The 24,206-nt window shown below is 45.5% G+C and overlaps 1 protein-coding gene across 1 annotated transcript in view; it reads right to left on the minus strand.

Moving 5' to 3' along the window:
• ISM1 (isthmin 1) overlaps positions 1-22,548 on the minus strand; it is a 36,247-nt gene extending 13,699 nt beyond the window's left edge. Inside the window, exons 1-2 of the mRNA XM_065739412.1 lie at positions 22,417-22,548; positions 1,830-2,066 (exon numbers count right to left, since the gene is read on the minus strand). Coding sequence (XP_065595484.1) covers positions 1,830-2,066; positions 22,417-22,548 — 369 coding nt within the window. The remainder of the gene's footprint in view (positions 1-1,829; positions 2,067-22,416) is intronic.
• Between the last annotated feature and the right edge of the window lie 1,658 nt (positions 22,549-24,206).

Raw genomic sequence — 24,206 nt, forward strand, 5'->3', positions numbered from 1 at the left:
ATATCCCTATTTATGCACCTGAATAAGTTGACTGAGTATAATGCAGAACATAGGCAGCCTGTTTCTGAAAGAGTTGATCCTTACGTGTAAGAAAGAGCTCTGGGATTAATGTTGCCCAAGGTTTTCCAGTCTACAGGACAGGTTTTCCAGTTCTCAGAGTCCAGCAAAACTGCTGACTTAGTTGGCTGACACATTTCCAGCATCAGGTGGTGGAAAAAGAGGTCATACCAGAATTAGTTACTGTAAAGACAAGCCAGGGAAATGTTTCCATCCTCCAGTCATTTCTCTGTTCCCTAAGTCTAAACATTAAATGCTGTCACGAATCAGAAAAGGCTTTTGTTTCCTCCTGCCCTCCTCTGTGGTTTACATACTGTTCAAACAGTGATGTTACACTATTTACCTCCTGACACAATCTGAGGCGTCTATAGCATCCCTACTTTCCTTCCTACGGCTTTCTGGAAGGATGTGTACAGGCACCACATGTTGAACGTGTTTACTACCTTGGCCTGTCAAGTCTTGGACCTGCACTTGATCCAAATCCCTTAGACTTCTTAATGTTGCGAGCCATCTATGAAGTAATGGAGCATTGACTTTGAGACAGCTTGTTCTCTCACGAATAGGTCTATTATATCTTTATGTATGTACTTCTTAGACATATCAAAAGGATGGTAATTTTGTGGGCTAGGGAACTGCAAGAAGCCAGGAACTTTTTTAACCAGAAAACTAGTTCTATTAGCGTATTGTTTTTATAAGCACATCTTAGGCAGAACTACATTTCAATTTATTGTTTTGGTTAAAAAAGACTTCTTATTAATGCCAATTTTGCTTTAAGGTTCTGAATTAAAAACAAATCATTCATTTTTTCCTCTTTCTAATCCTTTAAGTTTTAAGCTGCAAGTGGCTTGCGAGAGGCCATTCCAAACCCAAGAATATTTTGAGGAATAGCATATAACGAAGTGTCTCACAGACAGTTTATTTTATTTTATTATTTTTTTTTTTACACAGACAGTTGCTGCAGAAATTGACTTTAAGACCTCGTTCCATACAGAGGACCACATTTTGAGAAGAAACTTACAAACCTATTATAATGCTATAACACGATGGAAACTACAGCAATAATAGCAAAGTAGCACAATCCTAGGCTGCAGCAAATGAAAACAAACTCAAATGCAGCAGCCATGGACAGAGAAACAAAGGGAAAAAAAACTGCTTACCTTTGGAAGGCCTCCAATAGGCAGGGATCTCCAGCAAGATCCTCTTACCTCTACTACCAACCCTCAAGTGAGGTCTGGGAAGGGGTGGATCCTGGTTCCACCCCTTCTGGTCATTCAGGTAGACTGCATGCAGCTGAGCTCCCCTGGGTTGGCCCTGCCTTCCCACCTGGTGCTCAATCACTGGTTCTGGCTGTGACTGAGCATTTCCACTACACCTATTCTCATATAACATTTGGGAGTGGTTGTACTTCATAATAGCATGCAAAAATAGAATCTGTTTTTAAACAAATTTTACAATGGAGAGTTGAAAGCAAAATTGAAAGCACCCATTTAATAACAAAGACAAGAATATAAAATGCAAAAGCAAAGATGCCTTTAGGACTGTGAATAGGTCTGTGTTGATACACTCTGCAATCAGCAACATCCAAAATGAAATTCAGAAAAAGCTGAAATCTGTGCATTCACTTAAGACACAGAATATATACAGTCTCTGTTTAGTAGAGAGGCAGGGTGTTCTGACTGTGTGACATGGAAGCCAGGCTGAAAGTTGAGCTGATTCAGTAAAATGACCTTGTGTAGCTTCATAAAACATCACGCGTTAGCATAAATTTGTACCTGAATGTTAGGATTCTGCCCGTTGATATCTGCCTTTGACAGGTCAGGGAAGTTTGGGAGATCCAGGAGGAAAGATCTGGGTCCATCTCTTTGTAAGGATGTATGCCCATTTTCCTGCCTGAATCGTTGCTTAGGGAATGGCCGGTGTGCAGCCTGGAGATCAGGGTATTCTCTTCTGTCCTCGGGGTTCAGGGTAAAGCTGTCTTCAGGAGAATGGTCATCTGCAGTGAGCGTGTTCTGGGAAAGAAAGCAATGCACTGTAACAACAACTGAGGTGTAGTCCTGCCAGTACCACCATGTCCAAGTTTCTGCTAATGATGACTGCAGAGTGCAGATAGAAGTTCTTACAGCATCCTGACCCACAGCTAGTTTTTTAAACACTCAGGATTTATGACGTATTTTCTTGGGTTTCGTGAGCTTGACTCCTGATTCTCACTAAAACATACTCAGTTACACCCTTGAGGATCTGTAACCTTATGACAGATTATAAAATTAAGTCAGATTTGGGTGCTTAGCTCTACCAGGTTCCTGGAACATTCCAGCTTTCCAGTGATGTCTACATATTGACATAGGCATCTAATTTAAAGCAGTCCTGGAAACATGAAGAACTGAAGCAATCTCTGTGAAATCGAGTTATATCAGATTAAGCCTGATCTGTTCAGCTGTAAATGTCCATGTTCATTGCGCAGGAGTTGGACTAGATGATCTTTAAAGGTCTCTTCCAAACCAAATGGATCTCTGATTCTATGTCCCAGAAATGGCAGAATGATATCTTTACTACAGAGCGTTTCAGTTTGCTCTGTTCCAAATTGAAGCAAAACCCCCGTCTGCTACGTTTTAGTTCAGATTCACGACATTACAGGATCCTACTGTGTTGAACTGGCAGCTTCCTTCTCTCTCTCCTTAGTTTGCAACAACTTCCATCTAGTTGTCTGTCTTTCTCATCTGATTTTTCTGGTCTTGAACATCTGAACCTTCCTTCCTTCCTCTGGGATCTCATTTTCATGTTTGCCTAATGGTGGGATTGAATTTCACCAAGCTGTGGGTCAGCGGTTAATGCTTTTGTTATTTCTGAGCGTACTTTTGGGTTATGTAGTTTATTACAGCAAGCTGCCTTTGAACCAGTAGCACTGCTGTCACTGCCTTTGACCTCACCAAGGAGCTACATTCAGTATCAAAACACCGCCTGGGTTGGACTGGCCTGGGGACTTGGGAAACAGAAAGGAAAGAGGCAGACAATTCACATTTTCTTATGGCTACAAAAAAATGCATGGGGCTGATTCAACATAGGTTTTGCTTTTGACTCAGCTGAAAAATTTTAGGTTTGAGGTCTTAGCATGACTGCCTGGGGAGCCTTTATTTTCAGTGCATACAGAGACAGCAAGCATGGATAGGGTAAATGTTAAAGACCTATCTTTTAAAACAAGCACAATTAAAGTGGAGAGGCCACATGTGGTTCTGGCTCTTCTTAAGCATGTTTTTGCCAGCATATCTGGTTAAACACAACATCCATCCAGCTCCTCTGGCTCAAATTAAGCTAAGGTACCTTTTGTTAAGGTCTCAAATAGGCAGCAGTTCCAACGCCTTTCCCTTTATTTAGTGCTTGCTTGTGCAGAATGTTCTAAATTGACCTTTGAAGAGAATTTACAATAGAATCTGTGCACATTTACAGGAAAATATTCAGGGATTTAAATAAACCAAGACTTAAGAGTTAATCTGGGACTAAGTGAAATCTCAAGTAAAAACTAAGGCATTTCTACTCTTCCCCTCACTGCATTGTATTTGTAAAGAAGTGCAAAATCAGATTTAGCAGTAATTGAACTATTGTAGTATTTTTGTGATCAGAATGGTTACAGCCTGAAAGTGCCAAACGACTCTTAACTCGTCTGTCGGCAGCACTGATGAACAAAGTTCATCCTGAATTCATTCATAGGCATGGAGTAGTCTATGTGCTCCTAACTGTATTGTTTGAAAGCCAAACCAGGAATGCCGCCTTTCACTGCAGACCAAGCAAGACTTTCACGTGTCTTTGGTGGGCCGTCCATTAGCAGACACCTAATTAAATACCAAGTAGAAAGCAAATCATATAACAGCAAGCTCTGGGAAGCAAAACTGATGGCCACTTAGCTAAGTTTGGGTTCCTTACCCATATGCTTGAGCTTTAACTTAACACTTACTTAACTTCAAACTGGTTGGCACATGAGGATTAAATGGTTTGTCAGTTATGCCTGATCAACAAGAAGTAATAGCACTGTTATTAAATGTCTTCAGAAAGGAACAACAACAACAACAAAATGCTATTTTTAATTCCTTTTTTTCCTGGAGTGTCATGCACATAGTCTTGCCATTATTAAAAATAAAGTAGATTCTGTTAAACAGTAATGCAGTTCTTGCACAGGGTTTCATGCTTTCCTTATTTGCTTGCAAAGTCAGGAGCATCTTGATTCTGTGCATTACCATGCCATACAGCTGGAGAACTGGCCAAGGAATTTAGAGACCTACATTTAATTCTCTGATAAGGCTCAATGTGCGATCTTGTTAGGTCACGGTCTGTCTGTGCCTTGGTGGGGATAACAGCCCTTCCCTCCCTCCCTGTGATGTTCGTGGGGAGCTCAGCAACTACAATAATATGGACTATATAAAAAGATTTTAATAGTGTCAGACAGATGGAATATCACATGGAGTTAGTTAGAGAATTGTCATGGTGAAGTAATGACATCAGGCTGATCGGGCCCACTACCAAGCTGCTTGGGGCAGGGGCTGTCATTAATTACAGACTCACTGAGTTGGGGTTGTTGAACATTAAAAAGGAAAACTTTTTAATTTTCAATAAAAGGGCGAATACGGTAACTGTCCTTACCAAAGACCGCTGCAGAGAGGTAGAAGATTGACCACTCTGTGTGTTCAGAGTGGACACAAGAAGAAGACCCTGGTTCAGCACTAGTAATGTGTTTCTAATGGCAGTGACAATGAGAAACAACTTCAGAACAATTCAGCTGGAAGGGACCTATAGAGATCACTGAGTCCAACTGCTTGACCACTTCAGGGCCAACCAAAAGTCAGAGCATGTTTCTGAGGGCACTGTCCAAATGCTTCCTGCCACTGACAGGCATGGGCCATCTGCCACCTCTCTAGGAAGTCTGGTCTGGCATTTGACCACCTCGTGGTAAAGAAATTGTTCCCAGTGCCCAGCCTGAACCTCCCCTGGCACAGCTTTGTGGTGTTCCCACATGTTCTGCCAGTGGCTACAGGTTCAGCTGTCATCTGCTCATAGTACCATGAGAAAAAATACCATTTGTTCTCAGTTATTAAAATGAATAGGAGGTCTGGTTTTAGACAGATAAATCTTAGTGTTGTGTCTAAGCTGATGTGCGGTGTTAAAAATGTGTATTTTTGGTACAAAGATAGCAGAGGCTGCCATGGATAGAAAGTGAGCTTGTACTGCACCTGACAAACAGATTACAGGTGCACTGGTTTCCTGCATTAACTCAGGCAGAGGATCTCCCAAGGCCTACCAGGGAGAAGTGCATCCTCATGACAATGCCAGTGTGACTGCTGAAGAAAAGCAGTGTTCATGTTCCAAGGCTAACTGATGAAAATCTGGGGAGGGATATCCTTCCCTTCTTATTTCTAAGTTATTTCATATGCTTTTACTTCACAGTATTTATTTTTAGGTGTACACAATTTGCATTTCCGATTGCTTTTGGGAAAGCAGAGTTGCTTCCCTTGCTTTAGAAGCCATGTCATTTCATTCTGAACTACTAACTCAGTTTCTTTGAAGTTATGACATTTCTAAATCAGGCATATCATTGGTTTCTTGCTCAAATGATGCATCTGCTCTAAATATTTTAAGACAAATTACTTCCTCTCCCCCCGCCCCATTTAATTTAACAGGATTGTTCATAACTTTCCATTAATATGACTTCTAAGGAGTTACTCATGATTGCTGTCAGCTACAGTCCTGCTGTCATCATGGGATCAGGAAGTCCCTTGTACAAAAACAGCTAAGGATTTCTGAGTATTCTGTGTGGACAGTATAGAAGGGCAGGAACTCATTGTTCACAGCTGTGCGACAAGGCAATGAAATAAACCCCTATAGAGGGAATCTGCCACGCTCTGTTACACAGTAACATACCTTGCCATACTCATCACTGAAAAAGAGAGGGCAAAAATTCGATACCCCATGTCTGACTGCTGTAGGCTCTGAAGGGATGGCAGATGGAAAGTACGGTAAACATATATTAGAAAAAAATAGTATATAATAGCATAAAATGTGAAATTGTCTCCATCGTGGCAGAAACTCTGCAGGGTGGAGAGTGAGCGATGAGCTGTGATGTACCAGAAAATAAAAACAGACACAGAGCATTGTTTTTCCATCTCTGACACCAACTGGTGTGTGACTTGATGAAGTCACTCTGATCTGGTTTAAAATCCCATAAATCCCATATATCCATGCATTTGTGTCTATTTATAAACCAGGGAAGAACAGTTCATGGGGATTTTTTGAGTATAACCGAATGTTGGTGATCCAGGTGGGACTTACACCGTAGCAGGGTAAAAAGCATCACCAGTGTACAGCAGCGCAGGCAGGAAGATTTTCGTACTGCAGTTTCATTTGTTGATAATCAAACAGGTATTTTAACTCTGTCCACTGCCTTCTTATTTTTTATTCCTTTGTTGCGTTAGACATAAGCTGCAGAGAAACGTGCTGTTTCTCTTTCCCATAGAAAGTTAAACAGAAATGGGAATTTCTAAAAACACTCAGCTAGGGGACAAGCTAAGTTCTCTGCATTTTTTTATCAGGTGAAGAATCCGTCTCTCCCATCTCTTCCCCTTATTTTAATTTCCAGATTTGGAAAAAGAACCAAAACAGAATAAGGGAGGAGTGACTGGAGCTACGGAAAATACTCAGGAGCTGCTCTTTCTCTTGCCCTTCTTTCATATTCACCTTCCTTCATTCCCTCCCCACTTGCTAAGCTGAGGGCACATTTGCAAGCACTGCTAATTATGGAGCTGAAAGAATCTGAGAAAATTGATGCAGCTTATAAAACTAACAACTCCCAGACAGTGAGGGAATCCATTACCAAACCCTTGCTGCAGCTACATTGCTTTTTTATTTCTTGTATACTCCTTTGAAATATCTTGTAAAATGATCTTGACAAGAGGTCTTGAATTGGAACCCAACAGTCTGTCAGTGCACTTTCATGATACACCTGTACAGCATCTTCAACCACTAGCAACAAGGAATTTTTATTTATTAGGAAACTTCACAGACGCTATAAAAGATTATATTGCTATCAGAGACAAAATGAAGCCTGGGGCCTTCACAGAAAATCATTATTGCCATTAGGGCTGGTTTCATTTCCCACCTGCCTAAACAGATTGTTTTGATTTTGAAGGCTGTCGTGTGTTCCCAGGTTAGTGCTAAATGATCACTTTAAAACTAACCCGGCTGGGAGGTTGAGAAACATGCTGGGATACTACACGAGACTTTCATCTCTGCGGATCCAAGATCTGTAATGAACTTGGGTGATATACTGCCTGGGTTTTGTTTACACGTTTATCTATTTATTTTGTATACCATAAGTATGAACAGTGCAAGGCCCAGCAGGTAGAGAGGTGAAGACAGTACTGGCTAAGCAGACAGTGTAGTGAGCAGCTGAAAAGCAGAGATGCACAGCTACGTTATGATTAATGGCACGTACAGTCCAGGCAGTCAGTAGATCCACAGACAGCTCCCACCTCCTGAAGTCACACCAGAGGCTTGGCACATCAGCCACCCAGCCTCTCTCATTTTCTTTGAAGCACACGTCTCTCACATGTTCACACGTATCAGTGTGGCGAGGGACCTTACTTATCTTTAGAAAACCACAAATGAATTGATGCAGTAATTAATAGCCCTCTTTAGATAATCACTATTCATAAATGATTTTTAAATGGACTACACTGGCTTGCGTATGCACAACTGTTTTCAGGAAGTGGCTGCAAAATGGAGCATCTGTTTTAAACATTACGTAAAAGGAAGATAAATCCACTGATTATCGTTGCTACAAAAAATAGTCCTGTTCAGCAGGGTCTATTTTCTTAATAGTTCTGCATTCAGTCCAGCAAAAACAGTATAATGACACTGTATCCTGTTCTTTCTAACTTGCAGTACCCCTGTGCATAACTGAATGGCTATGGAGAGACCAAACGCAGGCATCCCACTGGCTACTGCTAAGGGATGTGTGAGCTTCAAAGGCTGCATGGCTTATGAAGCAATACTGTCTCCTCAAAAAATAGGAAACTGTGTTGTTATTGGGACACCAGAATTTCAGAGTATACATGGTGATCCACAGCCACTGCTGGAGCAGAGCCCATGAGCAGATTCAGTGTTGGGGTGTAAACATTTTCTGCCATATGCAGAGATAGCTCTCAGGAGCTGCATACAGCAGAAATAGCAACTCAAAGCATCTAGGTAATCCATCTCCACAGCTCTTCAGTTTCAGTTTTTTACACTAGAAAGTTCTAGCCCTTAGTTCCTCAGAAAGCCTTGAGAACTGAACAAATGGCCCAGACTTACATTATGACTGCAGAGATCCTAGGGCATAGTACTGAGGTCACCTTCCCTTCCAAGGCCCAGTAAGTCCTAGACCACTCTAATACAGCATCAGTAAACTGGGGCCAGATCTGAACTCCTCTGGTAGTCAATGCTTTCCTCGGAGCTCAAGAAAAAACAGCAACCATATTATACCAGATCTGGCAAATTCTTCCTACACGTTGTGGACACACATTTCACAGCACAGCTATTTTTCATGCTCTGTTGTTTGCTTGTATTTCATGTTTTCCTTGAGCTGGAAAACACAACAGTGTGGCTCAACTTGGAGGTGAAGAGCTGTCAGTTTGTATAAACACTTGGATAATGAAATGGATTTGGTGGCGATTACAAGTTGATGTCTGCAGGAAAAAACAGAGACCCTTTAGCAAATTGTCTAACATAGTGCACACTGATGCTTTCTTCTTCAGCACATACTTAGCCCTCCATGGGTCAGCCAAGTCCACAGAATTAACATGGTGTGGGGCTTTGACCAATGATCGCTGCCAAATTTTGCATGTAGTTAACAGACACTTCCAGTTGCCTAAACTGACTGTAAACTTTCAGCTGTTCTTCATGACCCTGAAGATCTCCCTTGTGATCGTGGCTTGGCTGGAGCTCTCCGTACAGGACTCACTGACTGAGCAGCAGGACAGGCAAATGCCCAATTGAGGGGTAAGCCAACCTTTTCACTCCTTATAACCTGTGATGCTGAAATGCAAATTCTTTGAAAGTTCCGATTTTGTTAGATTTTATGCAACCTTTGCACAAAATCAGTAGCATAATATAGTTTTAAATAGAATCCATTTATGTCATGGCTAAATTTAATTGAAGACACCATTTTGAATCTGTATCACTGTTTACACATAGAGTTCCAAGAGAATGGGAAAATCTGCCTTAAGCTGTAATCAAAACCACAAAAGCAAAGGAAATCCAGAGTATTAATAATTTTGTATACAGCTTTTTGGTCAGGCTTTGCAGGCCAGCACACACAAAGTCAGTGGAAATGAAAGAGAACGAACATACATCTGAAAATATTTTCATGGGTTTTAAACTAGGTCCTTTTGCGAGTTACTTCCACTAAATCACTGTGGCTGGGATTTCACTAGGTCAACCTGCTTTAATAAGTGAAGTTTTCATCTCTCCCTAGCCAAAAGAATAGCCTTACTTAAAACTTTTTCAAGGTTCAAAGTGGCCTTCAGCTGTTAGCTTCCAAGAAACAGCTATTCCCAGCCTCTGTGTCTCCTTCTCATATGCCACTGAATATCCACCCTATGCTCTCAGAAGTGTCTATGAGTCCGGCTGTGTTAGCTGGCAGATGTTTTTAGAGACTAGAAAGTGTTTAGTCCCCATGGACCAAAAGTTACACGATGACTTCATCACACAAGCAAAAGCCAATAACAGGAAAGTAAGAAAGCAGACAAGCGTTATATTCCAAAAACACCAAGTTTCCTGTGCTTCTGGCAATACTCCTGTGCCTGAAGAAAGGTAAATTGCTGAAGTCTTGGTGCTCAAAGCAAACACAGTGGAATCGCTGCAGGATCATTTATTTGACCCTCCGCTAGCTGCATTCCCCACCAACACTGGCTTTTCATTTTGAAGCAAGTTAGGGGGTGAAGGCAGAGGAAAGGCAGTGCTTGTTTAGATTCAATATCAACGCACCACACGTATGCCCCACAACACTCTCTCCAAGGGGTTGTTATTGCACTCAGGAGTTTACAGAAAAACAGCAGCAGAAACCTGAGTGGCTGCCTCAGGATCGCACACATCTCTGCTCATGCAGCACAGCACTGTTTCAAGCCTGCATGTACAGCTGTAGGCTCTCCATCTGAAAGCTTTGGAGAGCGATACACGAGCAACTGGAAGTCATCAGCATAAATTGCAACTGCATATGCAGCACAATAGCAGTTGTGTTTTTGTATCAAGTCATCGTTAGAGGACATTATGCCCTCTTTCTACATCTCCGTGAACTGCCCTCGTGACAGCAGAAGAGAAAGCAGATACACAAGAGAAAGGCCTCCCTCCAGTGACATGATGGGGAAGAAGAGCAGGAGAGCAGCTACTCAGTGCACCATGCCAAGACAACGTGGAGACCTTTCTCTCTGTTTAAGAGGAGAGAAAGCATCTACTCTGGAGGGAAATGTGGGCTTTTAATATTATAAATTCTATGCATGTATATATAAATTTTCTGAGAATAGTAAAGGAGGGAGGCTATTTCCTAGAGCTGATTAAAGAAGTATGACTTGATTTTCAATTTCAAACGACTCGGGGGGCATTCCAATAGACTGCAGACAGGAAATGAATACCATGCACACACTGAACGAGGCAGATGCTTTTGAATCTGATACTTACGTGAACAGAAAATATCTTCATTTCTGTCTCCCCTACAGTAGTGACTACAGTCACTAGTTTGTTCTAAGCTATTCTTGGAATGAGCGTTTTCATTTTTCAAACTTGTTTGTGGACTGAAGCCACCCAGGAAGCACTGACAGTGAACCATATGGAGCAGCCCCAAATCATCCTTTGATCAGTCCCAGCAGCCAGAGGAAGCAGCAAGGTAGAAAACATCAGCAGTTCGGGTTTGAGATACCCTGGCCTCCTCTGTTGGAGGAATGGAGATGTGACCCTAGACAACGTGTCAGATCCCAGGGAGAAAGAGCTGCTTGGGCATGGAGAGCCTGAACTGTATACAGCACGTGCACTGCAGAGCAGGTTGGAAGAGCATTTCCTCGTTGGCTGTGGCACAGAACTTGCTTCCAGCTACTTAACTGTGCTAAAGAGATAAATAAATGTCGTCTCTCCTCATATGGCTTGTACAGATAAACTGCAATAATTGTCATGAGAATACTGTGAGGTTTATAACCTGATTACACTGTAATTGTAGCTCTTTTTACCAACAGCAGCAATGTTTACTGGGGAATTGGTATACTCTTTTCCCTACTTATTCTACGTGTGCAAATGCACAGTTTCAGTTGCAATCTCCTTTTATTTTATAGTGGAAAGACTTGAATGGAATAATGAAAAAAGACAAAAGCAGAGAGGTGATAACTATACAGAGCCTCGCTCTTCTGTCATGCAACTAAATTAGTTCATTTTATTTTGATGCTAAGACTGCAATAGCTATATTCTTACAAACATGAGAACAATGATCTTTTCAGGAGACAGGAGAGGAAAGCAGGAGTAGGTGAGAAAGGCAGCCATGACTAACATTATTCAAAAAGCTGTGAATGTCAGATCAAAGAAGAGCAAGAATCGAATTCACTGCCACTGACGGATTTCAGCTGCTTTTTCAGAGCTATTGATCCCTCAAGGGCAAACTCTTTTAAATGCTAGTGATGCCTCTAACTCACCAGAGCTCCCACCTGATAGTGGCTCAGCCTCGCGTAGTTTGCTTTCATCAGCTGGCAAACTGGGGAAAGCAGAGACAGCTAAGACCCTGCTGTATCTGGGCCTGATGAAGGAGACATACAACAGAGCACAGAAATACCACGTGTGTATTTTCAGCACCAGATGTTACTTTTTAATGGCCATTGTGGTAGATGTTACATAAAAGAACACATTCCTTACTGAAAAGCTGTACATTTAGCGTTCACCACTACCTTGGAGTGCTTTGTCCGGGGCTGCAGCGGCCCAGTTAAGCACCTGGCTGGCCTGAGCAGGACTGGTTAGCTCAGCTCTGGCTGGAGGCACCATACTTTGTGGATGAGCACATCTCATATCTGTCGTGGGATGAAGGCAGGATAAGGCATCTAAAGGGCTACTTCAGCTCAGCTGGCAAGTGATGACTTGTTCATGAGTTTGAACTCATAGGTCCAATCTGAACCCCCAGTAAGGCACAGGATCCAACCCTAAATCGAGTCCTAAGCTGTCATGTGCAGTTCAGCATATTTTCTCCTCCCCTTCCTTCTTCGGATCAGAAGTCTGATGGAGAACCAGATGTTCTGCCTTACCAGGACACTTCAGGATCATGCCTTAAGCAAAAGCCAATGGCACTGGGTGCAGCAAAGCAATTTCACTTGGTGGATCTCCAGATGGTCTCTTAAGAGCTGCCCTTGGGCTTCTGACACTGATCCCCTGCACAGGGCTCACTGCTGCTGCCACTGCTGCCTGGCTGGGAACACTCCATTCATGCTGCCTCCTGCTGCCACTGCATTACACGCACAGCCACAGCGGTGCACTGCAGACTATTCCACTCTTTCCAAGCTCTTCCCACAATTAAAGATCTACCTATTCTCACCAGCATTTAGTGTAATTTGGTACTTTATGCATTTTCATGAGATGGATGACCCTTTTCCTTCTGTATGCCTTGAATCAAGAGCAAGAGCTAGCACTGCTCCCATTTAAATGCATATCAAAAGCTCCAGGACTCTAGGGTTAAATAGCTCATGTGAAACCTTCAACGCCATTGTTACAGGACATCTAAAGACATGGACATGGCGTGGCTGCCCTAGGTTCCCTATTGAAATATATTTTCACAAATGTTCAACATATCTATGTTAACCACTCTATTCTGTCCCAATAAAAGCCTGGATTCTAAAGCACAGGATGAGGAATAGACACTCTACTAGCGTGCTGCAGCTAGCCTTTCATAAATCGCACAGCAATCAATCCCTGTAAAGGACAATCATCCTCCAGGAGCTCTACTCGTACATACATCTGTTTTCTTATTGTAGGAAGGAATAAGAAGTCAAATGTTAAAAACCTAAACAAACCCTAAATTAAGAAGAGACTGTAATAATGGATGACTTGTAAGCCACTTGTAAATGTTAAGATTGCTGCACTCTTCTGCAGACCACTGAGTCTGTACTGCAAACTTCCAATAGACCTGGACTGTGCGCTCTATAAAAATCATGATGAATGCAGACGTGTTTTTATATTATGGAGGTCCTAATCCTCCTCCTCCTCTGCCTTTGCTCTATTGTTGCAACATCAAAGACCGACTGCTGGCCGAGATACAGTCAATATGAAAAGGGCGACCAGCAAATTTACTGCTTGACTTCATTCCCTTTAAATGGAATAGGCACCATGGCCCTTTTTCAAAGTCCAATCACAGACATATATCTTTTTTATTGGACATCATGTACAATAAAGTGAAGCTGTAACTTCGAAAAAAAATAGAACACCTTAACAAAATCCCATGAGGTGAACATTCCTTTATAAAAATATCACTGTGGTTACGTGCTTTGAAAAACTCTGTGCGCTCTGCAGTGGAAAAGGCATGGGCTGGTGAGGTTATAGTTTAGCTAAGATGCATATCCATGCCTAATATCCAGTTGGTTTCAAAAAAACCCTAAAACTAATAAAATGTGATATATTTAAGACGGAATGCCAGTGTCATTCAAATAAACTGAGATGGCAGCATTCGTGTCACAAGAATCATTAACTGCTTTGTTTGCGTGCTCTGTGCAGTGAACCTTTACAGACTTCTTCAGTCCAGCAAGTCTTAAAATCAGCTGCACAAAACGCCAACATACACACTGCATCTTAAATAACTCCTGTCTGATTACTGAGGTAATTTCAAAAGACACTTTCAGATGTGAGTTGTATCTGCAGACACTAATGGCAGGGACAGTTTTATTGCTGTTGTAGCACTGAATGAGCACTAAATGACTTCCCAGTATGAGGTTAAAACGCTATAAGCAAGTCATATGATGAGGGAGATGATTACACTGAAGTTTTACAGAATCCAGGCTAGCCAGCTCTGATTTTTATTTTTATTATTTATAAACTTTCCTTAATAGATTGAGAAGTTTTTGTTTGGGCAATTTGTGTAAAAAGGCCATTAGTAAATATCTGTTTAGTAACATAGATCAAGTTCACAGTAACTTGAAAATCCTGCACTGATTTGTAGGTGGCAGACAAAACCAAGCAGATTTATGCTTCGTTACATTCATAATAACCTTAGGCAGATACTTCCAGTGGAGTAATTTTGGTTTCCTTGTACCAAAATCTACTGCTGATGGATTGCTTCTAAGGCAAGAAAGACACTAAAAAGTACTTGACATTTTTTTACAAACTAACATCCCAAATAGCCTTGTTATCATCAGGCTCTCCTCACTGCTCTTTCCATTACCTTATGCTCTGCCAGTCACCTCCTCTTTCCATCTCAGGCCTCAGCACAGAAGAACTGAGGTGAGGTGCAAGGATCCCACCTTCTACTCAGGCTTCCTGGGTTTGTACAAGAAAAGGTGTTCTGATAACAGTGCTCAATTGTTCAGTACCTTAATATGCAATCTAATGGGAATGCGAAGGCAAGACGGGTGAAGGAGGTTTTCTGGAAGTTAAACTCCTCAAACAGCACTGACTAGGTAACTATACCTTGGAAAGGGAGGATATTTTCGGAGCGGTGCTATAAAGAGGTGGGACATAATATTTGGGCAGTTTATACAGATACACTGTTTTCTTAACAGTTGCCACGAGTGCTGATCTCAACAGCCATTCTGACAAAGAGTATTTTAATCCTTCCATGTAAGAGGAGCTACTGCAGGACTAAACAGTCCAAGATTTTTTCAGTGAGTATGAAATTAACAATGAAACATTGTGGATGGAAATGAATTCATGCAATCAGAAGAAAACCACATGCCAAAGCCCAGCTTGTCACCATGGATGGAGGTCCAGATTATGCGTGTTACATGCATATCAATTCTTCAGAAAAACTAGGTTGTAAAATATTCAAAACCAAGAGGAACTTTGGCTGGGTCTGCAGCTTACAAAAGTCACAGGCTCTTCTTGTTTCATGAAAGGTCAGTTTAAGCAGATCGAGACTGTAGGACTAGCCTGGAGGTGTACAAGTCAAGGTACATTTGAACTTCTTCTGTCTTTCAGTACAGACTGAACCCATCATGAGTGATGAAAGAAATATTTCATGTTTGATTATTCCTCTTTCATCTTTATGAATACCACCGTAAGATTAAGAGGACCCAAATGTCATTAGTCTACAGCAGTTTAGAGGTGAACAGCTCCAGGCCTGCTTTCATCTTGCTGACAGCCAGAAGGGAAGAATACAGAACTGTGCCCCACTACTATGATTTTCCCAAGCACAGTAAAACAAGGGCAAAAGGGTAAAGGAACTGTTGTCCACTACCTCCCACACCAGCTCCCCTGACTGATCATTACAGGGCCACACAACTGAGCACTGCAGCCAGCCATCACTCATTACAATAACAAGTTACATTTCACTTTCTTTTTCTGGTATTTCAAATTGAAAGTACATGGAAACACCAACACTGGAAATGCTCTGCTCTCACTGATGGATCAGAGAGCTCACTGCTCTGTTTCCTGGAAATATTACTCATCTGTACGTGTTCAACTATGACACTTAACCTGACATTTTTATTTTTTGCCTTCAAAACTTTTTTAAAATCAGTATCCTGGAGGCACAGTTGTGTTCAAGTGCAACAGAAATCACTACATCGTTCAAGAGTTCCTTTTGCAACTTACTAAAGCACTTTCTATTTTTCTGTTTTAAGTTATCACTTTATTAATCATTGTGACAGTGCCTACAGCCCACATTCACGCCTGGAGACCTATGATGCTACACATTGTTTGCAAGCAACAGCAACAACAAAGAAACCTCAAAGAGCTTGGATTAAGATTAAAAATAAATTTTAAAAGCCCAACAAAATAAAGAATGAAACGCATCAGTGACCCACAACTTCTACCACTGAAAAATAATGCCAAAAAAGGTCAACTTTTATGAAGAACAAAGAGCTGCTGATTAGTGTAAAGCAGACAGCAAGATAGGACTCTGACAAAAGAGGCTAAAGAAGCACTAAACAACACTATGAACAGAGAAAACAAGATACAACTGGGTACCACCACATCTGTTAGCATGGAGGACTGCTAAACACACAGAAGGTCATACAGTAACCAGTTCTGGGATTTAAACCTGTCAAAGCTGCTAAATCTTTCCTACCTACTTTAAAGACAAACAAAAACTAGTTTGCTTCAATTTTATAGTTTATATTTGTGTAAGAAAACATCTGAATTGTCTGTGTATATATTCCAAGTGTGAATTCATTTCAAGATTTTAGGAAAATGTAAGCATTAAAAGTTATGGCAAAATAATTTCCTGCCGTTGTGGCCAGGTCTGCCCAGAAGGTCCCTGCTCGTCCCAGAGGAAAACCAGCTCTTCTCAGTGAACAAGAAGGATGCAGAGGATGACCTCTGCAGACACCAGGCAGCTCCTCCTCACTTCCAAACAATGGCTACAGAACGGCCTCATAGCAGAAGAGCTCCTGTCGCCCCAGAGAGTGAAGCGAGGGCTGGGCACGTCTGTGGCAGGAAGCCTCTGCATTTCACTTTCTGTAAAGTCTTCTCTAAGGTTTTCAGATGCTGCAACACAACACAGCCAGAGTTTCCACCTACTCTTTCACTGCTCTTTGTTTTCTTTAAAGAAGTGTCTCACCAGTTTGAAACAATTAGGAATTGATTATTAATATACGGATGTAGTAGGTATGAGTGGAGACATCGGAACAATTGCTGAATTCAAAACAAGTTTCCTAGGTTACATTTAATATAACTGGAATTGGTCAAATAGATCTCTACCCAACAAAACAATTCCAGGGCAGAGTGAGGTGTTGAAAAGCTCCGAGCACCAGGGCTGGGTTACCTATTAGCAGGTTTTAACATGCGTGTTAAAATCACAGGGAGTGTACAATGACCAGCTCCTTCCTGACAGCAAAATGATGATGAAATTGTTGGGGTCATGAAGGCCAAGAGCACAGCTTCGACCCTAAGCCTCCTGCTTTTGTGGACAGCTGGTGTAAGCAAGGACAGACCAGGGAAACGCAGCTGAACACAGGGACTGACAACGTAAGCTGGAGGAGTGGTGAGATCGTTGTGCCAATCAGATAACAGTTAGGGGTCAGCACTTTTGTACCGCTGTTATATTGCTGTGACAAACTAGCTGCGTTCTTCCTGTGCAGAACAGACTTATGTTTACACAGTGAACAGAGACCACAAAATAATAACTACTCAAGATCTGCTGCTGTTGGCTCACTTAACCCGGACAATCAGAAGTGCTGCTGACCCAGCTCCTTCCAGGTGTTCCAGATACCTACGTCTTGTCTCTCCATCTCGTTGCCATCAAGCATCATCAGTAACACTCTGCACTTTCTCAGGAGCCAGACTCAAGCCTACAGGTCCTGGTACTGTTGTCAGTCAGCCATCTAAACCCATTTGCAGCACTCCAAGCCATGCATAGCAGGCTTTCCTTTAACCATTCTCGCTCCAGACCCAGAATGACTTTAAGACTATGCACACCCACTGTTATTTTTTTGTGGGTTTTTTTTTTTTCCATACAATACTACGAAGAGGTGAAAAAATGATCCTGATCTGACTCAGAACAGAAATAAAGCACTTCAATAGACTATTCTGTGTAAGGCACTACTGCTCTGAGATACAGTTGTAGAAATGGAGGTGCACGCTGTGATTTCATGCCAGGTGTTTATCACTGAGGACTCAAGATGAGCAGTACGGTAACTCTCAGCTGTTGAGCTAGAGAGAAGTTGAGCAGAATGTGTGGCAACCAAATATCTTGGTCAAATCTAATGTAGGATATTACATTTGTGCCTGCCTAACACTGCTCCTTCCAGCCATAGCTAAATATAATACTCCTGGATTCCTGCAGTAGTCTCAACTACTTACTAAGAAGCTTGCCTCATCTCACCCTGAAGGTGTAGTAACTGTTTTCCACCAGAAATGCTTTTATTTACTGAGAAATGAATCAATGGGACAGGTACGCAACTTAATACTTTTTGGAGTTTTCCTGAAGCCAGGTTTGGCACATGGAGAAATCACTTCTAGGAGCCGTGGACAACAGTAAATGCTGTGCTCAGAGCAGCAGTCTCACTCCTTGGCCCCCATTTCTTTGCTTCCACAAATGCAGCAGCAGCACACGTAAGGCTAATCACCCTTCCTTCCCTGTAGATCCTGGAACAAGCCACAGCCCATTGCAAAACCACTAAAGAGCACACATAATTCTCTCCCCTGGGAGATGAGAGAACTGCACATGATGTAAGTCATTAGTACGGCTTAGTGCCTGACTGAGAGAACATATGCTAATGGTGAGGGTGAGTTTTAGCTAAGAATCTACACAACAAAGCTTGCTGAGCACAGACAGGTTTTATCTATCACTGGACTATCACTGTCAAAAAGCACAAACCAGGACATCCTCTGCGACGAGTAACAACCTCACCAAAAGAGACCTTGGTTTCCCAAGTATCAGCCTGCTTCACTCACAGGACACCTGCTCTGAAAGTCATATGCTCAGTGTATGAAATGCTCTTAATGCAGAGAAGGATTTAGTGCTCGTATGAATTATATGATGTACGTTTGGTTACTGGCACCTTCTGTTGGCAAAGGACGGTCTGGAAAACATGAATGCGAAGAGCTGAATCAACATTTTTTCAAAGATGATTTAGACGATCTATTAGTCTTGACCAAACATAAAACCCCAGAGCTCCAACAGGCTTTAAAAAGCTCAGCCTAAAACTCTCCTGAAGTAAACAGCTTGAGTCCTGCTTGGACTGAGAGCCAGAAGCTGAATTACACCACTGTATCTGAGTGAGATCATTTTGGGATGTGCCTGGATCCCTCCAGTACCACAGGCAGCAGGGAAAAGCAAGCCTTGAAAACACCCAAATGCATCCCAGCAAGGGTAACAAGCAGCATGCCTGTTCCAAACTTCTTGAGCTGATGATTTTAGAAGAACAAAGTAAATTCAGCCCTGTGTAGGATTCCCTACTGGAGCTGGAAGCAGCAGAGCGTGCTCCTTACCAAACTACACTCTCCTACACAGTGCCAGTTCTACACACACCTACGGAGCTGCGTGCCAACGTAATGCTGCTGCACGCACTGCAGTGGAGAACCTGACTTCTCGTGCTGCAGCGTGTAATGGTCGTGGCTCATTTCACAAGGCCACTCTACTTAGTACTGAAAAACTAGAAGTGATGGGAATAAACTTTTCAATGGGTTATTTTCGTCTTGAAATGAAAGCAGAGATCTTAGAGGATTGTGAAGTATTACAAATGTCTTTCAAAATCTATGTAAGCCCTAACATTCAACTTGGAGCCGTGTGAAAAGATAAAAAGGCATCTGTTAACTGTGTTAAAAGCAACAGTGGTCCATGTTTAATAACAGCTTTCCTTGCTGTTTCTTAGAAGCAGAAGTTTAGACTTATTTCAATCGTACCTTCTGTCTGCTAAATTAAATCATACCTCATAGAGCTCCCACTGGCACAAAAAACATCCCTCCCCAGCCCCCCTCTGACCCCCACCAATAAATCTCCTTCTTTCTTCGGTGGAGATAGGAGGGGACAAAATCTGACCGAAGGTCTGGTGAGTAAAACTTGCTGGCTGTTTTACAGCTCTAATCCGGACTTCCATTTCACATTAGTTACATTAGTTTAACGTTCACATTAAAGCCTGCACTAGCAGCAGCACAAAACTGCAGCAGCGCAGATTCAGAGCCTGTTTCTTTCCACAGCAGCAAAGAGAGGATACCCACGGCCGTACCCACCCACCGTAAGAGCCCTAGCAAGGGGTATGGAGCTGATCCTCCCCACAGCTGTGGGGACACAAGGATGCTGGGTGGCCGGGAACAGGCACAGCACAGGGAAAGGCACAGGCAGCAGAAATAAGAGTGGGGGAAACACAGCTTAATTGTAGGGTGGGAGTCCTATCTGGATTTCCATCATCCATCATCATTTGAAACGTAATTGGGCGGCACAAGATAAAGTAAAATAATGATAGTAAACCAAATTGCATCTGCCTCTAAAATCCTTCCATTGCTTGTGGGAGCAAGGCTGGGAGAAAGAAAAGCTCTTCCTCCCTTTTTGAATATGACTACATGCATATAGGTCCCCACTTCAGGCTACTTAAATTAATTTAAGTATATAATTTCAGCATTTGAAATTATAAAGGATTCTTTCCAGACCAGCTGTGTGGAAAAAGGCTCAGGGATGTGCTAGGATTTTGCCTGCTTGTTTTTCCTTTTTTAACAGGGACCAACACTTCAGGTTTTCTTCCAGACACAAAGGACCAAGTTCAGACTGCTTTATTGGTGCAAACGGACCGCTTAGGCCTTACAATGTCATAGCTTCCTTTTGATATTAGCCAGAAATAAACACAAACGTTTTCATTTCAGTTTAGAAATCTGCCCTGTCAAAATGCATTTCTCCAAACAGCCGCTGCACAGAGCAATCTTCTCTGTGTTTGCCACGATCTGTGCAGCAAAGGACAATGACATTTGGTCAGATTCTCACCATCTTTTCTTTCCACAGATGTACTGAGACTGACAAAGAAAAGCCAGAGGAAAGTAACACTGAGAACTAGGGACCCACGGCACACCTGTTGCTTTGACAGCATCACCAGCAGGACGGGGTGGCAAGCCAGCCAGCTGCATACAGCAAGCAGAGGCTCACTGCATCACACAGCCACGCGTATTTCAAATCAACACTGCAGTCCTTCAGGATAAGTGGTAAGGACAGGAGAGATGCCCATTTGTGCACACCAACAAACCTCAGTGCAGTTCCACGCCATTTTATTCCTCAGTGACCGTTTACCCAGGAACACAGTGTGCTGCTGTTTTGTTTCGCATCGGTGTGGGCTGTCCTAACAGCCACAGCGTGCTCAGCCCGGGCCCAAAGGCACCCATGCAAAGTTCCCCTTGTGCCCTGTGCTGCCATGCATCTGCCACAGCTCGAACCTTTCTGAAGCAGGTCGCAGTGCTTTGCAGCTGGCAGACCCTAACCCAGCACAAGTGGGCAGGCTGCCATCCGCTGATGCACCTCCCTCCCGAGGTGTCTTGCACAGATGCACTGTCCCCAGTACGGAGCTGCAGAATCCATCCCGCTGGGAAGTATATGGAACTTTCAATTCTGCACATGGCAGAACACCAGCTGCTAAAGCTATCGCGGTGCTTAAAGGCACAGCCCTCCCGGAGTTTTCCGAACAAATGAAAAAACAGGATAGAAAAAAAATGCTCGAAGCCGACAATCAACAGGTTTGGATGAGGCGGCCGAAGCGCAGTGACAGCGCCCTGAGATAACCGACGTCCTCTATCGCCTTAACTCCACAAAAGTGCTGAGAAGAGCTCCTCGGGGAAGCAGCGCCCGCTGCTCAGCTGTTTCCCTCATCACGTTACAACCCGGTAAGAAAAGGGCAAATTCGGGGTTATCCTAATGATAGCATAAAAAAACCCACTCCAAATTTACTTTTCCGAGGAACATCCTTTTTAAAAAGGCATCCTGAGTGCCCATGAAAAAAGAAAGCACTGTTTGTAAAACGTTATTACCCGAAATCTTGAAGATATTAAACAAAAAGATCCCGTAGGGTCGGGCCAGCACTACAGCTGCAGAGGGGGACCGCAGCGGGGCCGAGCCCATGGGTGCGGGGGTCGCCAGCACCTCCTCCTCACGCTGATAGGGATGCACTCTGCTGATGCCTCCCTTCATCCAGAGACGGTACCGGGGGGCTCGCGTGAACGTACGCCGGTGATGACCGCACGCTTTCCTTCAGCTCCTCACGTGCTTCGGTGGCTGCCTCTGTTCTAACTCCGGGATACGGAGCACCTGAGCAGCGACGCGCAGCGCCGCCTCGGCGCTCGGACGACCCCGCACCGCCGCCTATTCTGCACGGCTACGAAACAGAACCGCCGGACGCGGACCCGAAGGAGTCCTTCACCTCTCACCGAGGTAACTCGCCGTCAGTTCCGCGGGATCGCGAGGCCGGGAGGAAGGGAGGGACGGGCCGCCCCCAGCCCCGCTCCCCTTCAGCCGCAGGCACCCCGCGCCCTCCGCCCGCCCACCTGCGTCCCGATAACCCCCAGCGCGGCCGTACTCCCCGTTCCCAGAGCCGTACCCCGACGGGACGCGCCGCGCAGCCCCGCGCTCCCCGCGATCGCGGCGCCCGCCGCCGCCCCGTTGTCCCCCGGCGGCGGCTCCGCCTTCTCTCCGCCGCGGGTGCGCCGGGCGCGGCAGAGACAGGTGCGCTCCCCCCGGACGGCACTCACCTGCCGCTGGCTGTGGTTGGCGGGACCCGCGGAACCCTGCGGCTCTCCGCCGCCGCCGCGCAGCACGGTGATGTGCAAGGTGAGCAGGAGCAGCCCCAGCAGCAGCAGTAGCTCGGCCGCCAGCCGCACCATCCTCTTGAGCCGGGCGGCTTTAGGGCCCCGCGGCGGCGGCGGCCGAGGGGGAGGCGGAGGAGGAGGAGGAGCCGCGGCCGCCGCCGCCGCCGCCGGAGCCGCCGCCGCCGCCGGAGCAGCCCCGGGGTCGGCCGCCGGGACCGCGCCGCTCTCGGCGTCGGCGGGGCAGCGGCGGCAGCAGCAGCAGCAGCGGCAGCAGCAGCGGGGGCCGCCACACCACGGCGGAGCCACGTCGGGGCGGGACGCGGCGGCGGCGCCGGCGGGAATCCCGTGTCCGCCCGGCGGCGGGCGGCAGGTAGCGGCGGGGCCGCGGGCCGGCGGCGTCTCCGCGGGCAGCCCTGCAAGCCAGAGGCACCGTGGGCCGTCGGAGGGAGGGAGCAAAAGGCTGCGGGGCCGGGGGGAGCCGCGCGCGTGTGTATGTGTGTGTGCGCGGGAGGGAGGAGAGGCGGGGGGCGGCTCTCACATGGCGGGGAAGCCCCGAGGGGAGGAGAGAGAGGGGGGCTTTCGGCTCCCCCCTCGCGAGGCAATGGGGCTGCCCCCCACCCCTCCCGCCGCCGTGTCCTCGCCCGCCCCGCCGCTCCTCCCGTCCGTCCGTCCCTCCCTCCCTCCCTCCGTCGGGGCTCCCCGCGGCTCCCGGCTCGGCCCCACCCGGCGAGAGGGGGGCGATGAGGGGCAGCTCCCCCCCTCCCCACCCCCTCTTCCTTCTCGTCCTCGCTGCGGGCTCCCCGGGCCGCGGGAGGCTCAGCCGCCTGCCCTCGCTGGGAGCTGGGTACCTGGCTCCATCTCCCCTCTCTCTCTCCTAGGGCCGGGCAGGGGCAGCGCCGCACTCTCTCCTGCCACCGTGCGTGCGTGTGTGCGGGCGGGCGGTTCTCCTCCCGCTGCCGCTGCTGCTCCCGCACCAACTTTCTCGCCCCCTCGCTCTGTGTCGGGAGAGGTGTGCGGCGGATGCTTTTATAGTGCCCTGCCTCCCTCCCCTGCTGTCCTCCCCCCTGCTCGCTCCCCCCCTTTCCCTTCTCTCCGCAGCTCCCGCCGCCGCCTGCTGTCTCCCCCCCCCGGCCCCACCGAGCCCCCCGGGCCGGGCACTCGCTGCACCTTGCGCGGAGCCCCGGCCTGCGGGGGATGTGTCCTCCTCCGTGTCCCCTTTTGCAGGAGGCACAGCTTTCCTCTCTGCCGGCTCTGCCTTTCCTCTTTGCTGGCTGTTGAAGCACAGCTCAACAAACGCTCTCTCAGGTGGGAGGCCCCGAGCTTAAAGTGAAGTTGTGTTTGAAAAGACATGAAAACGGTTCAGTGGAAATGGGTGTGAGAGTGCCTGCTTAAGTCGGTGTATCGTGGTGTGCGATCTGGCGGAGCCAAACCTCATCCTCAGCGCTGCAGGTCACGGTAACGAGAGCACAGCTCAAAGAAGTGAGAAAGACAGCACACTGAAAATGGGAGATTGGGAATCTGTGGCTGTTCTTCTGCAGTTCACCCTGTGACATGTAAAAGCAAGGATCTGCGTGACCGGGGCCTGTGCGAGTGAGCAGCAGAGGGGTGTGTGTGGCAGCTGGGAGGCTGAGCTGGTGCCGGAATGGCCAAAAGCACAAGGAGCAGTCCCCACTGCAAACGTTTTCAGATGGGAAGCAATATCCCCAGTAGTGCTGCTGCAAAGCGAGAGGGAG

Source organism: Cyrtonyx montezumae, unplaced genomic scaffold (genome assembly GCF_038088225.1).
Source record: "Cyrtonyx montezumae isolate F1298 unplaced genomic scaffold, pur_monq_1.0 scaffold_24, whole genome shotgun sequence".
NCBI lineage: Eukaryota > Metazoa > Chordata > Aves > Galliformes > Odontophoridae > Cyrtonyx > Cyrtonyx montezumae.